At 35.4% G+C, this 19,270-nt stretch overlaps 1 protein-coding gene across 4 annotated transcripts in view; it reads right to left on the reverse strand.

Moving 5' to 3' along the window:
* Positions 1–17,785, reverse strand: part of dock9b (dedicator of cytokinesis 9b) — a 189,208-nt gene extending 171,423 nt beyond the window's left edge. For all 4 annotated transcript variants that reach the window (XM_073953768.1, XM_073953764.1, XM_068221915.2 and 1 more), the window contains exon 1: positions 17,330–17,785. In XM_073953768.1, the coding sequence (XP_073809869.1) occupies positions 17,330–17,446 (117 nt within the window). In that variant the 5' untranslated portion in view covers positions 17,447–17,785. The remainder of the gene's footprint in view (positions 1–17,329) is intronic.
* Positions 17,786–19,270: the final 1,485 nt, after the last annotated feature.

Here is a 19,270-nt window from a genome sequence, read left to right on the forward strand (position 1 = left end):
TGTAGAGACATACAGTATGCATCATTAAATAAGGTAGAATAGGACGTGTGTTTGGATATAACTTTTTTGACCACACTTGGTTATTATTGCTCATTTATTTGTTTGCTGGAAATTAGAACTGAATTTAGAAATAGTTTTGAAAAAAAAAAACTGTGCTTAACAAACGAAATTAAAAATGTAGGCTAATGGATGTCTTCAGTGGAGTGCGTACAACAACAGTTCCTTAGCCACACAAGTAAAGGAGTAAAGTAAAGAGTAAAATTAAAGTAAAGAGAAAGTAAAGAGGCCGAATGGAGGAAACTCGTTCTTTATCCTCGCACAGATGTTCTGTTTAACTATTTTCTCAATAGTGAAGCATTCAGTTTTTCCTCTTACAAAGTCTACCATGTAAATAGCAAATGCACCATTGCGTGACACAACTGACTCTTACAGGGAATGGGAGATTGGTTTAATGCACTTTATGCTCAAAACACACCCATAAGCCATTAAGAGAATAAGCACAACCCTCTTAGACCCTGCACCTAGGCGCAGAAGTTATTATCCATCCTTAAAATAGTAAAAGTGGATTCGGACACGCTCTTAATGCTTTGACTCCCTCCGCTTTAGACTTTGCACCTAGATCGTTGAAATAGAGCCCATTGAGGTATACGTTATGTACTAAGCAATCCTAATATAATTGTATTAGTACTAAAAAGACCTTCCAGTACTACTTGAGGCTAAATTGGCCAACATTTCTTTAAGCATATACGCATATTTTAAGCATATTTTTTTGTCTGCATTTTTGCTATACTACTGCAACTATACTATAACTGAACTTTAGTTGTACTGATACGTTTCCAATAGATAGATAAATGCTTTAAATTAAATCAAAAGTTTATAAAAGTACACGGAAGTTTACTTCTGGTACTTAGTTTTTGTATAGAGAACAGAAATGGTGTGAAATTAAAGGAATATTTCACTGGCAACGAACGCATAAAAGAGTTCTTTTACAGAACTTCTACACTACATTTGATAAAAGCAGTTGTGAATTGGGCTGTCAAACCAAAAATGACCAAACTAACGAACATTAAAAATTCTAGATGAACCTAAAACCTTTAACAACTTTGTGTGAAAAATCATAACTTACTAAGACCAGTATGACATGGAAAGAAACAGCTAATATGGCCACTATTTAGGAACATGTGCTTGTTTTAAAGTGCCCTTGTTAATGCGTAAATACAAATTTAAGTACGGTCAAGCCTAAAATTATTCAGGGCTATGAATAATTTCGGCCTGACTGTACTCATGATGTATGTGTACTATATGTGTGACTTAAAAATCTATACTAAAAGTTTGGTTTTGTTTAGGGTTTAGGGTTGCTAAAACTTTACTTGCATGGAATTATGAAAAATTTACTGTAGATTACAACAGTCGGTACCTATACTATTAAAAAGTTTGGTAACACTTTATTTTGGTCCATTTGAGTATTAGTAGACTGTCGGCTTACTGTAATATCTGTTGATACTGCTCCTTCAACAGACATTTAACTGACTATAAACTTTGCAAGTACGTCAACACACTAACCCTATCCCCAACCTAACAGTCTACTTATAATCTATTGAGAATTAGTTGGCATGTAGATGCAATGTAACTTAGGGTGCTTTCACATCTGTGAATCGATTCAGTTGTTCCGAAACAGAGATTACAATTGTTACATTGTTGCTCTTTGCTCTTGGAGCGGTTCGCTTTCACACTGCAAAGTTTCTAATCGGACCAAAAAAGCTAAAACAAGTCACGTGCGAGTAAACTCTCCTCACATTGGTCAGAGTGTCAGGGTTCATTTTGCAGCGTCCCGCTAAGCTGTCAGGAGAGGTGGTGGTTTGGTGGTGATTGACAGGGTGCGTGCGCGCGACATGTCTGAGGAGAGACGCGGTGGGGAGGGGTGAGAAGGGTGCGCGACGATGCCTATTTGAGGACCGGGAGGGATATGCGATATTACCGGGAGATCATCACTCGTTTGCGGGCATTCGGAGACTCGTGAAACTTCCCGCCCTACTCATAATTCTCTCTTCATATAGCCGTAAGCCTATTACATATCCATAAAACACTGTGATATAACCGCGCTCGGATCAGATCGCTTTCTCACTGCAATCGAACCGCTCCAGGGTTCGTTTCAATCGAGCCGATACCACCTTATTCAATCGATCTCGGAGCGATTACTTTGGCGCGGAACAGAGTGCGATTGCCTTTTTACATAGGTTTACATATGCCAAACAAACCTAGCTAACTGGGCAAACGAGACAGGTTCCGAAACAAAAGTGTAAGTGTGAAAGCACCCTCAAATTCAACAAACGGACCATCAAAATAAAGACCAACAGTTCTCTGTACCAATTTTGGTTCCATAGCAAAAACAGTTCTAACTATTTTCCTTAACTAATTATAATTGTATTAATATTACTGATTTAACTAATACTAATAATAATATTACTATTTTAATTAATAATGGTTATTTTTCAGTGTTTTCCTCACAAAACTAGTTCTAAATCCAGTTAAATGTATATATTTTGTGGAGTAAACTGAGGGTTAAGAAGAACTAAAATGCATGATAATTGTATACCTTTGACTTACAGCTAACAGTAGCCTATTTAATGTTTTTCTTTTTTATTTAAGTTATCAAATATTAGTAATTGACTATCTGTTTTCTATTTTGCTTCAGTGCGACTTATAGTCATGTGAAACTCGTTTTACAAAAACACAGGAAGCCATATGCATTAGACATCGATAAGTAGTTTCATTTTAAGATAAAGTATATATTTAAACTCAACAGTCCTGTCATTCAAACATTACATCACAACACATGGATTTTTTTCATAGGCGTATTCAATTCAGCACAGCCAGATACGAAAGATGTCATCAAATCTCCCATCACTCAGCACTATGGCTTTCAGCTCTGCATTCATACCATCCCAGCAATATGTAGATCACGTGATCGCTAGATTCTCAGTGTCCTTTAACAAGCCCACAGGACAAAGAGCGTTTAAAAATAGAACAGACACCCAAGCTGCTCTCATCCATAATAAATGGTAGTGGATATCCAGTCAGCAGGCCTCACCTGCTATCCCCCCTCCCCAAAACACACACACACACACACAGCAATTACACAGCACCAATGCATTAATGAGGCCAGCAAAGTACATTTTACACATTTAAAATGCCAAACTACAGGGTTTCAAGCTTTTTTTGCAATATTGTAGAATAAATGTAACTGCAATTAGTGCAGAGCCAAAAACGAAATATTAAACCACAGTTGACTGTTGGCAATTATTCAGACTCATAGTCCTGATGGCAGATTTATTACAAATTAGTTTTCTTAAAAAGTACCTGACATTGCAGGATTTGTTACTAAAGCACTGGCTCTTTTGACAAAAAAAATACTAATAATAATAATAATAGCACTGTAAATGAACGTGTTACCAGAATACATTCCAACAACTTAATTTAAGGTCATGATTTATTAAGTTGTGAATAAAATATGGCCAGGAATTTGTTTTCTCGTTTTAGTTGAGAGAGGGCAACAACAAATTCTTTTAAATGACTAAAAGTCTACAATTTGACTAAAATTAGGGAAAATTACAAATTCTTTATAAATTTCATTTTACATTTTAATTGGTTTATATGGAGTCTATATTAAGATTAGATTAGATAAGATTCAACTTTATTGTAATTACACATGTACAAGTACAAGTACAAGGCAACAGAATGCAGTTTAAGTCTAACCAGCAGTGCAATAGCAGCAAGTGCGGGATACAGGTATAAGTTATAAAGAGCAGTTATAGAAAAACTATGGTGAATGAGTCAGTGAGGGGCAGAGTTCGAGTGGGAGACAACTCTAAGGAAAAAGCTGTTCCTCAGTCTGCTGGTTTTTGTCCAGGGGATCCTGAAGCGCTATAATATAGAAGTAGTCAATATACACTGAATGTGTGCACAGTTATTAGGCAAGTTGTATTTTTAAAGGATTCATTTGTTATTGTACAACTACAGTGCTCTTGGTCAATCCAAAATGTTAAGAAACCCTTAAACATGAACATTTAAGTAGTAAAAGCGAAGTTCTGGATTTCTTAAGGCCTTTACTGGCCAGCCACGCAGTCGAGTACTTTGACACATTTGATGCAGTGTTTTCTTGCATAAACATCAAAGCACTGCTTGAACAAAGTGTCTTCTAAAAATTAGCAGTAGGTCTGAAACTTGATTTTGAGATAATTTTCAACCTGAAAAGGTCCAACTAGCTCATCTTTAATAATACCTGGCAATACCAGAACCCCACCACCACCTTGCTGGTGTCTGAGTAGAAGTGGAGCTCGGTGTCCGTTACTGATCCAACCACGGGCCTATCCATCTGGTCTATCAAAAGTCACTCTCATCAGTCCACAAAATGTTTGAAAAATCTGTCTTCAGATATTTCTTGGCCCATTCATGACTCTTCAACGTATGTGTCTTGTTCAGAGGTGGTCAGGTTTTAGCCTTTCTTATCATGGCCATGTCTCTGAAAACTGAACTCTTCATACTTCTTGACACTCCAGGTAGGTTGCAGTTGTGGAATATGGCAAGACTAATAAATAATGGGTTCCTGGTGGCTACGTTTGATTCTTCTCAAATTTTTTTTTTTTGCATCTTTTCTTCTCGACGTGTTTCTTGCAACCCTGTTGACTATTTGCTACAAAACATTTGATGGTTCTGTGATCATGCCTAATATCTTAGATATTTCAAGATTTCAAGACTTTTTACAATTTATGACTTTTCAGAGTCAGTTAAATCTCTTTTTTGGCCCAGCCCTTTTAAGAAGAAGAAACTGCCTAAGAATTATGCACACCTCCCTCATTACACAAATACACATCACCTGAAATGCATTAAATCCAACAAGCATTCAAGTTTATACAGCTTGGAGTTGGAAATTATGAATAAATTGATGGCATGGTCAAATGATCACTTTGCTAATAATTGTGCACACAGTGTATAGTAAAGGTTTTAAGTTATTCAAATGTAAAATTTTAATTGCAAAATAGTTGTGAAACACAGAACAAATGTATGAAATGAGACTATAGTACGTATAGTATAGAATAGTATGAAAGACTATAGTACATTAAATACTAACCTTTTTATTCATTCACTCATTTTCCTTCTGCTTTGTCCCTTATTTATCAGGGGTCACCACAGCAGAATGAACCGCCAACTATTCCAGCATACTGCATATTTTACGCAGCAGATGCCCTTCTAGCTACAACCCAATACAGGGAAACACCCATTTTACTCTCTCATCCACACACACTCATACACAACGACCAATTTAGTTTATTTATTTACTTATAATTTATGTGTATGGACTGTGGGGGAAACCGGAGCACCCGGAAGAAACCCACGCCAACACGGGGATAACATGCAAACTCCACACAGAAATGCCAACTGGCCCAACCAACACTTAAACCAGCGACCTTCTTGATGTGAGGCGTCAGTGCTAACCACTGAGCCACCCTACTTTTTTATCAACGAATCCTAAAAGTAAAATGCATCACATGATACAATGAAGTACAACAAAAAAGCAGTGATAATTGTAAGAATCATTATTACAGATTTTGTACCAATAATAACTGATCATATAACAGAACAGCAAATTATCATATTATAATGATTTCTGAAGAATTGTTTGACACTGAAGACTGGAGTAATGATGATAACCAGAACAAGGAATTTTTCACAGTATTTACTACAATTTTTTTTCTTCTAGAAAAAGTCTTAGGTGTTTTATTTGGGCTAGAATAAAAACACTTTTTAATTAATTTTAAAACCATTTTAAGGTTAATATTATTAGCCCCTTAAGCAATATTTGTTTTTATGGACTCTGAACAAACCATCGTTATACAATGACTTGCCTAATTATCCTAGTTAAGCCTTTAAATTGCACTTTAAGCTGAATACTAGGATCTTGAAAAATATCAAGTAAAATCTTATGTACTGTCATCATGGCTAAGATAAAATAAATCAGTTTTTAGAAATGAGTTATTAAAACTATTATGTTTAGAAAAACCTTCTTTCCGTTAAACTGAATTAGAGGAAAAAATATACAACGGCGCTAATAATTCAGGAAGTCTTTCAGTGGTTTTGCTCAGAATTACATCACAGTTTACTCTTCTTATCCTACTGGCAATTATTCACACTCAAAGTAATTTGATCATCAACAGTGAAAGTTCAATCTAACGTATGCTGTCCAGCATCAGGGCCAGTAGCAGTCCATCTGGGAGGAAAACAGACACCGCAGGCTGGGCCTTTGATATGTGTTACAGAACACAGATGCACACTAACACAAACGTCATGAAAGAAACAGACACAGACAGCTGTGCGATTGCCACCGTCAATGAACTGCACTAGTTTTGGAGCATGTGTTGGGGGAGGACGCAGGCCATTAATTGAAATGTAACACTCATATTGATCCAAACGCACATTCATGCCTCTGGCGGACTTTTCTTGCTTAGACAATTTCACGACAGCCACAGTGTTAACTGGGCTGAACAAAAAAAGAAAATAAGGAGCAATCAGTTGTATAATCAGTGTTAAACCCACACAGACACTGAAAATGAGAAGTGATCAGTCACTACAATTATTTTGTGACTAGATGTGACAGACCTTTTTATACAACATACTGTGATAGTTCACTAAAATAATAAAAAGATTGTTGTTAATTTATTTACCTAGCACTTAAGATATTAAAGATCATCAATCTTCCTTCGGCTTAGTCCTTGATTATCAGGGATTGCCACAGCGGAATGAACCACAAACAACTCTAGCATGTTTTATGCAGTGGATAGCCTTCCAGCCGCAACACAGTACTGAGAAACACCCATACACTCTCACAATCACACACACTCATACACTACAGCCAATTTTGTTCACCCAGTTCACCTACGTACATGTATGGACCAGCCTGATCTCACGAGGTCACATAAGTATTTTATGTTTTTTCACCTTAGTGGCTAATTCGTACAAAAATGTAAAATTTTAAAAAGAAAGCGTGGTTCCACCCCTAACCCCAATCGTTATTGGGGAATAAGCAAATTGTACTAAATTGTACGAATGAGATCATATGAATTCATACAAATTAGTAACTAAATCAAAAAGTTACGAAATGCCGTGAGATTGTGTTGGTTTTGGGAAAAGCCAGAGCACTTAGAAAAAAAACCCACGCGAACACGGGGAGAACATGCCAACTCCACACAGAAATGCCAACTGACCCAGCCGGGGCTGGAACCAGTGCTCTTCTTGCTGTGAGGCGACAGTGCTAACTACTGACCCACTGTGCCGCCTCAGTTTCTTTTTTGTACAACGTTAAAGATAAACTGTAAAAAAAAAAAAAAAACTAATTTTACAGAAAATATCCTTACATTTTTTACAGTAATTTTTTTGTCATTTCACATTATATTCAAAACTTAGTAAAATGACAACCAATCTCTCTAAATTAACCGTTTGACTTTCATTTTAGGTACTTTATTATTAAAGACAAATTACTGACATTTGTGTTTTTTATACAGGGAAATTACAGTATTATTTATAGAGTATTTTTTCTGTTATTTTAAATTATATTCAAAAGTTCGTAAATATTACAAACATTATCAGTAAATTAACGGCTTGACTGTTATTTTATGTACTATATAAGTAATGACAAATTACAGCAATTTGTCTGTTTTTTACAAAAAAATTTACATATTATTTACAGTGTTTTTTCCTGTTTTTTAAGTACATTTAAAATTACGTAAAATTAAAGTAATAAATTGTAATTACTTGCTCTGTAAAAATTTTTTATAAAATCGTAAAAAAAGGTCAAATGACTGGCAGCTACGGCTGCCAAACAAAAACCATAAAACTAAGGTAAAATTTCTTTGTTGAAAAAAAAAGTGCAAAAAATAATAAATCTACAGATATTTTCATTAAAATGTTTACTGAGAAACACTGTTATTTTACAGACTTTTCCTAGATTATTACGATCTAATCCATTAAATAAAGTAACACACTAAGAGTGCTCACATACACCTGTTTCAGATTCAGCTGATTGCACACACACAGTCGGAGGATCGTTATGAACTGATTACATGCACTTTAAAAGCAGCACAGACGCATACACCAATTGCTTAGTCTTGTTATACTGCTACTGTGAACATTATGACGCGGTTCCCTTCTTTTGCCTTGCTTTGTCTGTTAATTGTTTACGTGATTTGCTGCCAAGACTGACCATTTGCCTGTTATTTGACCATGACTCTGGATTCCCTGCAAAATGTTACATCTGTTTGTCCCTGTGTTGATTGTTGCTTACCTTTGGATCTGCACTCATTTGTCAACGTCCCCTTCATGTTACAGTTCCATTTCATTTAAGATCTGTAACTGAATCATTCCATATAACTTAAACCTCTACATGATTTACATAAACACTATTCAATAAAATGTAACAACTGTAATTTTAAAGTTGTGAGAATTTTAATCAGTTGTATCTCGTTTGTTGTTTTTTCCAAAAATTTTTGATCCAAAATAAAACTGTTAAATTACGATCATGAGCATGTCTTGGCATGTTATTAAAGGTGTTTAATCGTAATGATTTAGGGAAAATTCTTTTAAAAAACATTGTTTTCTCTTGAACTTCTAGTGTAGTCCCTTCAACCCTCAGGTGAAGTTTTTTTTTCCCTCTCCGCTGTCGCCACTGCCTCGCATGGTTCAGGATTGGTAGAGCTACGCATCGATGAATTAGCTCTTCAGTGTTTGAACTCTCAGTAATGATTAAATCACACTGAACAGAGCTAAAGTGAACTGAACTGAACTTAAACACTAAAACCTGAACCACACTGTTCCAGTTACTATGACCATTTATGTGAAGCTGCTTTGACACAATCTACATTGTAAAAGCGCTATACAAATAAAGCTGAATTGAATTGAATTGAATTGTAGTCACTTTATTGATGATGTTTGATCATAATAATCTAGGAGAAGTCTGTATAATAACAGTGTTTCTTTGTAAAACTCTTAGTGTATACCTTTATTGAACGGCTTCGATTGTAATCTAGGAAAATCCTGTAAAATAACAGTGTTTTTCTGTAATCATTTTAATGAAAATATCTGTAGATTTATTATTTTTTGCACTTTATTTCAACAAAGACATTTTACCGTAATTTTATGGTTTTTGTTTGGCAGCCGTATAGCTGCCAGTCATTTGACCTTTTTTTTACGATTTTTTTTCTTACAGTGTACCAGAACTTTAAAGAATAATATAAAAAAAAAATATATATATATATATATATACTGTAAAAATACCATCAAAACCTGGCTCCTGACAAAACATGGAAGTCTTATAGAGCAAAGTCACTCTGTTAATTAAAGAAAGGATCTTCTTTGATCTTCAACTGAAGAAAAGTCACCAACATCTTGAATGGTCTGAGGGTGAGTAAATATGTATTCGCTGGAGAATAACTCATTTAAGTAAGTGCATATATAAGCTTGTAAGAACTCAAGTCTCTTATACTTTAAATTAAACTAAATATTGTGAGCATGTTTTTGTAGGAGGGTCATTTATACTGTTAAACTAAAGGAAACTACAGTCATTTGTATTATTTATTACATAACAAATTACAGTATATGTGGTATTAACGTCTATACCAACTACAACCCTAAACCCACCCATCAATTATTAACTTCTACAACTAGCCAAACCGTAAACACAACCATCACAGTTATTAACATCTACACCTCCCAACCCTAAATACAACTATCTCATACTACTTAATGGACATATTATATGCATGTGTGGTTAAAACATAGGGCGTCACATTGCACATGCCCCCTTCAAGGTGCATTACATAGTGCCTGCATGCATGACGTCACATGCGCTATAGGTTGCATCGAAGACTATTTGAGTGGATACCCTTCTAGCTGCAATCCAGCTCAGAAGGTACAACCCTCAGTGTTGGAAAACAACAACACACTCCCTCATTCACAAACTACAGCCAATTTAGTTTATCCACCTCACCTACACTGCATGTCTTTGGACTGCACAGAAAGGCCTCCTGGTCTAGTTGGGACTCGAACCAGTTGCTGTGAGGCAACCCTACAAGCCACTGTGCCGCCTAGTGATAAGCAATTTCCAAATTTTCGTCTTTAAAATGCACGCTACGGGGCAGTATAACGCCGTTCCTTTTCACACTTACCAGCTGACCTCTTAACTCTGTGTGGATGGCTTTCCCATGGATACCAGATTGTCCAGTGGCTATACATTTACATGAGTCGCAGAGTGGAGTTGTGATGACGAGGTTCGAGTCTGGCAAAAAAACGGTTCCAGAAAGCAGGTAAAAGAAAAGCAAAACCTAAAAAATTAAACGAACAAGTAAATAAAAGGGTGAGAAAGTGGTAAAATCTGAAAATGAGGTAAAAATCAGGCAAGAGCTCTTCTTTTACTGGATTGCTTTTCAAAACATTGTAGGTTGGGTTTAGGGAAGGAGAAGAACGAGGGGATTGGTTGGTTGGTCAGTCAGTAAGTCAGTCAACAGCGGCCTCTGGTGGATTACACAAGAAGAACAGGCGCGAATGGCACTCGCGAGAGAAATCTGAGATCTCAAAAAGCCTACTCAGCGGCCTCTGGTGGATTCACGTAAACAAAAACTGTAAAAAAGCTCCTGGGATGTATTTGGCACTCTCCAGAAATGTACATAGGGGTAAGTAATCAGAATGAGCCTGTGTTGCCAGTTTCATTGAAATATTTTTCTGAAAATTAATAACAACTACACTCATCTTAAATAGTTTAGCATCCGAGCATTTTTTTTAAGAAATTAAAAAATTTTTGCTACTTGAGAATTAAATCTGCAAATTATAATGGAGCATGTTATATTGACTGAAGTAATGGTTACTAGAGTTTTAATTTTGTCATGATGGTAACAAATAATATTTACAAAAAAAGTAAAGAAATTTTTTTAAAGGGTTTTTACTGTATTTTTATCAAATAAATGCTGTCTTGTTAACATTTAATGAAGCTCACAGCTTTCATAAAGTGATTTAATTAAGGTTTTCCTTTTAAGAATGGTATTATCTAAATCAAGCTTTTTTCCTTCATCCTGAATGACTGACGTTGCACTTGTCTTGTGTTTTTGCATTGTTCTCCATGTTTGTCACCTGTGCCACTCACTTATTTATCCCCATGGTTACCCTAGATTGTTGCTCCAGTGTTTCCGCCCCCTTGTGTGTTACCCTGTTAACTTGTTAGCCCTTATGTGTATAAAAGCCCCTTTTTTTCAGTCCTTTGTTATCAGTCGCTGTATGTGTATTTGGATATTCCTGTTTCTCATGTTTTCCATCCCTGCATTGTGTTGTTTCTTGTTTTTGGATTTCTTTATAATACCTTTTAAGCTGCTATTTAATCCGTCACTTGCCTTGCCAGTCATTACATGAAAATTAGTGATTACAATGATATTCAAATGTATCTAATAGGGCTGCACGACATTGGAAAAATGTAACTTTACGATATTTTGTCATTCTACAGTCTATTCGGCGATATAAATACAATTTCACCAGGTGACTTGAATATCTCTATGTGGAATGAATTTATCATTTTAGATGGATTGAGATGATTCTGTAGGGAAGTGCATTAGCATAAATTATATTAAACAACATACATACATACATACATACATATATACATACATACATACATACAATAAAGAAAAACATACAAATGAAATAAACAGTGTTTTATCGTTTTTCGAGGAGTCTAACAGTATTCAGATATTACAGTAATTGAAAATTCATATGTAAAATAATACTGCATAGTCTTTGTTGTATAAATAATTCAACAATTAAGTAATAATCGTTATCAAGTTACAAACAATACAGACTCAATATTGTATATCCTGCAACGTGACTATTGCAAATTTATTAATATTATATAATAATAATGAGATTGTTCAGACATACTGTCTAATATGAACTGCCTAATAGGGCTGGGTAACAAAATCAGTATCGGTATTTATTGATCGGACACCATTGCCAATATCGATATTAAAAAAAGTTTGGTATGAAGTTTCCATATGTAGTTTGAAGCGCTATGAAGAGCTATAGTTTTATTTAAACATGGCTGCTGAGTGTTCGCCTTGGATGCAATGCCAATAAGCTTAGTGTGTCAGTTTGTCATTTCCAGTGGAGGCGCAAGCTCGACTCACACGAGGTACACCTTGAAAAACTTCTGAACTTTTCCGAGTGCCCCGAGTGCTAGAACTAACCAATCTGCTTCACACTTTGTATGGAATATACACATTTCAGTAATAACGGCAGACTTATTACCTCAGACAAACACAAAGCAGACCCTCCTGAGGTCAGAATAACAACACAAAATGAGTGCCGTATAGCAGCATTGAGGAGATTGTAAATAAAAAAGGATGGCACCAGAGTGGCTTTTTGGTTTCTTTTCTTGTGCATCCCGGCCACTAGCACCCATCTGAAAGATTTTTTTTAGCATAGGTGTAATGTAGTCATTAAACTTCACATATTGTAATGTTGCATTATGTATTTGAATAACGATGGCTGTTTCCTATACTTGAAAGCTTAGATTTAATTATCATAATTTGTTTTGTGTGCAGAATTTGAGATTTACTGTGTCATTATTATTGACACCTTACAGATGTTGATCTACCTTTACCATTGCACACACTTTGTAATATTTAAGTTTAAGAGTCTCTTTAACATTTATGTTTATTTTATTATAAAGAGATGAGATATTTTGTTTAAATATTTTTGTTTTTAACTATTAAAACTATTTGCCTTAGTAATGATGGTAAATTAAAATAAAGTGGTTAAAAAAAAAATCCTAATATTCCTAAATGTATTTTTCACATATTCGATAATTATATTTACCAAATGATATGAAACATGATATCGTGAAAATAGTTTTTGCAATATTGCCCAGCCCTACTGCTTAATATTAAATAACTTAATAAATGCAGGAGAACAAAATGTAAAAATTGCCATTGACCCATAATAATGATTGTAGTTTATACAATATAATTGTACAATGTATTTAATTTATACAATTATAGTCATTTGTGTCTGTATGAACGTGTGCTCTTTGAGGATCAAATTAAGAGCCTCCCAGCCTCCTGTGCAGATCTGTTTGATCAAGTGACCTGCGAACATCAGAAGAGACAAATCTTCTGGATGTACGTGAATGCCTCATTTCCCATGAATACCTGCTGATTTTTTTTCATTGACATTAATAATAATCACCCTATGGACTTCAATCTAATGTGAAGACAGGGGTAAAGACGCACAGGGAGATCAAAAATGTTGCTTTGATTGTTTTAAGCTGCTTTGATTGAGAGCTGAAGTATGAGAAAACAAATTAGGAGCCATTGACCCAAAGTTCCATTAGTGAACCCGGCATTCCTGTTTACCAGCCATTACCACAAACACACTTAACTGAGAAACTCTATGAGTGTGTGTGTCTGTCATACAGTTTATAAACCAGCTGTGTTTTTTTCCGTCTTTCGACATGGATGATCATCAAAGATGTCATTAGATGTACAGCACTAAATCACAAAGCCAAACTTAATTGATGTCAAAAGGGCAAATCCATGAACCGTGGGTAACCATGGCACAACTAACTGGGCAGAAAAACACCCTGATTCAAAACATTGTGGCTCAATACACAAATCCAGGGAACTGTCGCTCCCTTCCAGTAGCAGGTCAAGGCTCCACAGAGAGTTTATTTACTGCGGAAGTGGACATTACAGCATTTTAATGCAGTGACTCCTTTATTTAGCCAGTATGTGACTTGGAGTCCACCAAATGAAGGAACAGTTCCCTTTATTCCTTGTTAATGGTCATATTGATGACAGGTTAAGCCTGTAACTTTATGTTCCCCCTAGATTTTTGGTACTGAACCTTGAGTCTGCCTAGTTTCTTATTGATTAGGATCAGGAGGCGAATTATATATGGATAATGGGGGGGGGGGCTATTTACATTTCTGGAGATCACGAATTACGTAGCCTGAAGTACATATGACTGCATTTCATCTTTAAAACGAACACTACAGGGTGGTATGACACTGTTCCTTTTCGCGCTTACCACCTGACTGCTTACCTCTTGTATGGACGGCTTTCCCATTGTTACCAGTTTATCCAGTACCTTACCATGTCCATCAGCGTACTTGAGATGCAAGTTCCGGAAAGAGGGTAAGACAGAAACAAAATCCAAAAAATAGAATAAACAAGTAAACAACAGAGTGTGAATGTGCTAAAATCTGAAAACGTGGTAAAAAAAATCAGAAGAGGGCTTTACTTTTACTGCATTGCTTTTGAAAACATTATCGGTTGGGTTTAGAGAAGGAGGAGGGTGGGTCAGTTGATCAGTCAGTCAAACAGTCAGTCGACAGCGGCCTCTGGTGGATTTATACAAAAAGAGCAGGTGTAAATGGCGAGAGAGAGAAATTTGAGATCTCAAAAGCGTACACAGCGGCGGCCTCTGGTGGATTTGCGAAAGCAATTTGCCGCTCTCCAGAAATGAATATAGGGGTACGTTTTCAGAATGAGCCTTTCAGTGGTTTGTGTGTTCAATATGCATGCTTTAGTGAAATAAATTAGTTTATTCAATTCAATTACATCTCTTTGGTTAATAAATATTTTCCTGCATAATAAGCACGCTAAGTGTGTTCATGCATTCGCAATGGTATGGACCATAATAGGAGTGGTTAAATGTATAGTTATATGATCTTTATTTCTTCTACTTTTTGTTGTTAATATTATTATTTAAGACTATTATTTAAGCTATTTTCCACTGTTTAAAAAACTGACCCCCACACACATGTCGTTTTGACGTCCTTAAAGGGGGATCAAGGGTTAATTAGGGAGCCCCGACCACCCAACCTCGCCACTCCAATAATTCACACTTTGATTACGATATATAACACAATATTTCACTTTGTGAGAGTGAATAAAGGGCTAAAAGGGCTACTGTAATCAACCCATCACTGTTTTTTCCTAATATATCAATAACACTAATGTCATTATTAAAATATGAGAACGATGTCTTTATATTTATTATTATTGTAAAACAAAAACCCTTTTTAAAGAAAAGCTTTCTTCTATATGAGCAAAAGTGATTATGACAACAAGTTATCAAAGCTGTCATGATATATCCAGTAATAACTTTAAAGGGGTCTCTTGACTTTTACTCCAGAGATACAGTTGAAGTCAAAAATTATTTGCCCCCATGTTAATTTTTTTCTTCTTCAAATATTTCAGAAATGATGTTTAACAGAGCAAGAATTTTTCACAGTATTTTTATATAATATTTTTTTTTCTTTTGGAGAAAGTCTTATTTGTTTTATTTTGGCTAGAATAAAAGCAGTTTTATATATATAAAAAAAAACATTTTAAGGTTAATAATATTAGTTTAACCCTTAACCCTTGTTAACCCTTGAGCTATTTTTTTTTTTTGTCTACAGAATAAACCACTGTTATACATTGACTTGCCTAATCACCCTAACCTGCCTAGTTAACCTAATTTACCTAGTTCATTCATTCATTTTTTCTTCAGCTTAGTCCCTTATTTAGCAGCTAATGTCACAGCGGAATGAATCGCCAACTATTCTGGCATATGTTTTATGGATTGGACGCCATTCCAGTCGCAACCCAGCACTAGGAAACACCCATACACTCTCACATTCAAATACACACTCATACAGTTTTGCGGCCAATTTTAGTTCACCTAAAGAACATACAAACTCCACACAGAAATGCCAACTGGCCCAGCCGGGCCTTGAACTAGCTACCTTCTTGATGTGAGGCAACAGTGCTAACCACTGAGCCACCCTAATTAACCTAATTAGGACTTCAAATGTCACTTTAAGCTTTAATCTTGAAACATATCTAGTAAAATATCATGTACAGTCATCATGGCAAAGATAAAAGAAATCAGTTATAAGAAATTCGTTTTAAAACTATTATGTTTAGAAATGTGTTGAATTAGAAATTAAATCTTTCTGATAAACATAACTCGGGGAAGAAAATACAGAGGGGCTAATAATTCAGGAGGGCTAGTAATTGTGACCAACTATAAGGCTCAAATTTCAAAACCTTGAAGGATCAAACAAAGCAACATGACTTGATATGAGGGAAAGCATATGTAAAGTATACAATTTTCAGACCTTCTGCATGAACTCTTGCTATGAGGGCACCAAATTCTTGATCTTTAAATGGTCTGCCTGGCACATAAGTCTGTTTTTGCACAAAATGAGAATGGCAAACTTTAGTCCGCCGCTTTCATGTGTATTCAAGTGTTACTTTTGCAAGGCAACATCTGAATTATGGCGGAATCAGACAGCTCTTAAAGATCTTAGCTCTAGCCTATTAGTTCCAGATGGACCTTTTCTTTTTTTGCATAACAGGTAATGGATGAAGAGACAGTGCTCCCGAGACTCCCTCTCCTCTTCTGAAAGATGAAGTAATGCAGGTGACATTTCAAACTGTTAAATAAAGCTGCTATAATCATTTAAGCTGAAAGCACATCTGGAAAAAGCCTTTTTTCTTTTCCAATACAATACAGTCCAATACAATCACAACTAAAGTGACAAAATGGTAGTACTGTACAAAACAGTTCATTTCAAAGATGACAGGTGGCAGGTACCAATAAGTTAACCTATAATGTGCTATTAAGCTTTTCTTAAGAGAGATAAAAAGAGATATCCACCCAAAACTTAATATTCTGTCCTAATTTACTCCCTTGTTCCAGACCAGTCTGAAAAAAAAAGTTGTTGTATTTTTGTTTTTGTTTTGTTGAACACAAAAGAAGAAAAAAAAGCAGGAAACCTGTAACCATTTGTTTTTCCTACAGTGGAAGTCCATGGTTACAGGTTTTCAGCTTTCTTCAACATATCTTCTTTTGTGTTCAACAAAATAAAACAAGATTGGAACCATTTAGGGAGGTAAATAATGAGTAACTTTTTCATTTTATGTTGAACTATTGCTTAAAAAAAAGAGAGATTAATTTCAAATGATGACAGTGGCAGTGATAAAGATCCCCAAAAAACACCACTGCCAATCGAGGCTAACCTATAATATAATGTGCTGTAAAACTTAAATTAGTTTCACATCTATTGACATTTACATGCCCTTCTTTTACCTTCCTGCAGGAACCTCCCATCTGAGAACGTTAATAGCCCTGTCCTATATTCCATATTTGGGTCATTATGGGAATAAATTACAGCGGCTGAAACACTGAAGCAAATAAAAGCGGGACTTGAGTCAAACGCAAACTTTAAGGATGTACTTTGACTCACCACCAGTACAGAAGTGCGCACCACCTCGGAGACGCTCTGCCGTAACTCTGCAGCGGTGCCCGGTTTACTCAGACCGCGCGTGAACTTTCGTGTCTCGGGCTGAGCCGAAGAGGCCATCGCTGCTTGCGTGTTTTAAAGAGACGCAGTCTATGAATACATGTCTATATTGAATAAAATAACGCAGTCCTGTGAGGAAGTGCTCCTCAGATTGGACCTGTCCTTCACAACAAGACGCCGAGACGCATTCCCAGTCGTCACAGTAAGCAGTACCTCTATCCTCTTCCAAACTCCATACTTCTGTGTGTGTTTTGATGGAGGCAGAAAGGAAACTCGTTTCCCGGTACACTCGGTTGTCCTGAGTTCCGTGCGCGTCGCTCCGCGCTAGTTCCCCAGCGTTCGCACGCGCGCGTCCGTCTGTGCGTGATGAAGAGAAGCTCCCGCGCGAACAGCAACCCCTCCCTCATAACAAACTGCAGCCAAGGAGATAAATTGCGAATTTAACTGTACGTCACAGCGAATTGACGTATTAATTAAGTTTAAACGTCATAACATAACGTTATTACGACAGTATAACATCACAAAGCTTTGGTAAGCATATTTCGACAGTTAAAATACCACTGAATGTGTATGAGTTTTACTGCTGTAACGCAACGGTGACACTTTAAACGCGATTATACATGTAAATATAGCACGTTTTGAAGTTGTATAACCACAAGTTACATGGTGGTACATGTGTTACACTGTAAAAAATGATTTGTTCACTCAACTTAACTTAAGTCATCTTGTTGCATTGACTTAAGTTTTCTCAACTTAAAATGTTTAGACATTTAGAATAAGAAAATCAAATAAGGGTAAATTATTGTAAACATTTGACTACTGTACATTTATGAACAGAAATATTGGTAACGTAAAATATCACATTTAATAAGTCAGTCTGCTCTCTGGAACAACCTTCAAAATGAGAAAAGGATGAATTACTGATAATATTTTTTTTCTAAATATATTTAACTGTACTGTATATAATTGGAGATCCATTAAAATGTATGTAAAATACCTGTAGATTAGGAAGGCAACTTGAAAAGTAAAATTTTTATACACATATTATGATGTTGCAAAATCAAACCTAAAATAAATTTTACTAAGGCTTTATCAATGTGGTCAAACTATCCTATGACATGAATCAGAGAGTGAAATCCAACACATTTTAAGACCTTTTTTAAGACTCTTTCTATACATTTTAAGATAAGTTGGGCCTGTAGAAATCTGCGGACATTTTTTGCTATTTCTGCGCAGAATTGTGTTAATAATCTGCAGATTATGCAAAATTATTTTGGGAGTATCATAACTAAAGTCTTAATATATTAAATAAAAAGTAATACATTTTAAACTTGTATTTAATGTTTACAGTGCAAATCCAATTAGATCAACTTTATTTGGTAAACAAAGCAAGTCTCTCACATAATATCTAAAATACAGAAAATATTACTTCACAAACTATATTGTAAATAAATCTGAACATTTTCATATTAGTCAATAAAAAATACTGAAATTAATTTAAAAACTAACTAAATATAAATTTACACACATTTACACAAGTAAATAAACAGAATTAATGATGGGCTAAAAATCTGGGGAAATCTGCAGAATTCTGCGCGTGTAGATTCCGTGTGCATGGGCCTACTTAAGTTCCAGTATATTTACTAAATATTCATGTAGGAAACTAATTCAAAACTTAAACATTATTCATATACTGAATAAAAATCTATTAAATCTAGCTAATTCAGCAGGTTGGACTGGCAGAAATAATGCTGCTGCCTTGGTTACTGCAGTAAACAAAGCAGCATTATGTCAAATATACTGTAGGATTTCATTGATTTCATAAACTACTCAGCATCCTGATATTCACAGATTTAATTCAGGCAAACTTTAGCATACAACCAT

Source organism: Danio rerio, chromosome 6 (genome assembly GCF_049306965.1).
Source record: "Danio rerio strain Tuebingen ecotype United States chromosome 6, GRCz12tu, whole genome shotgun sequence".
In the NCBI taxonomy this organism is placed as follows: domain Eukaryota; kingdom Metazoa; phylum Chordata; class Actinopteri; order Cypriniformes; family Danionidae; genus Danio; species Danio rerio.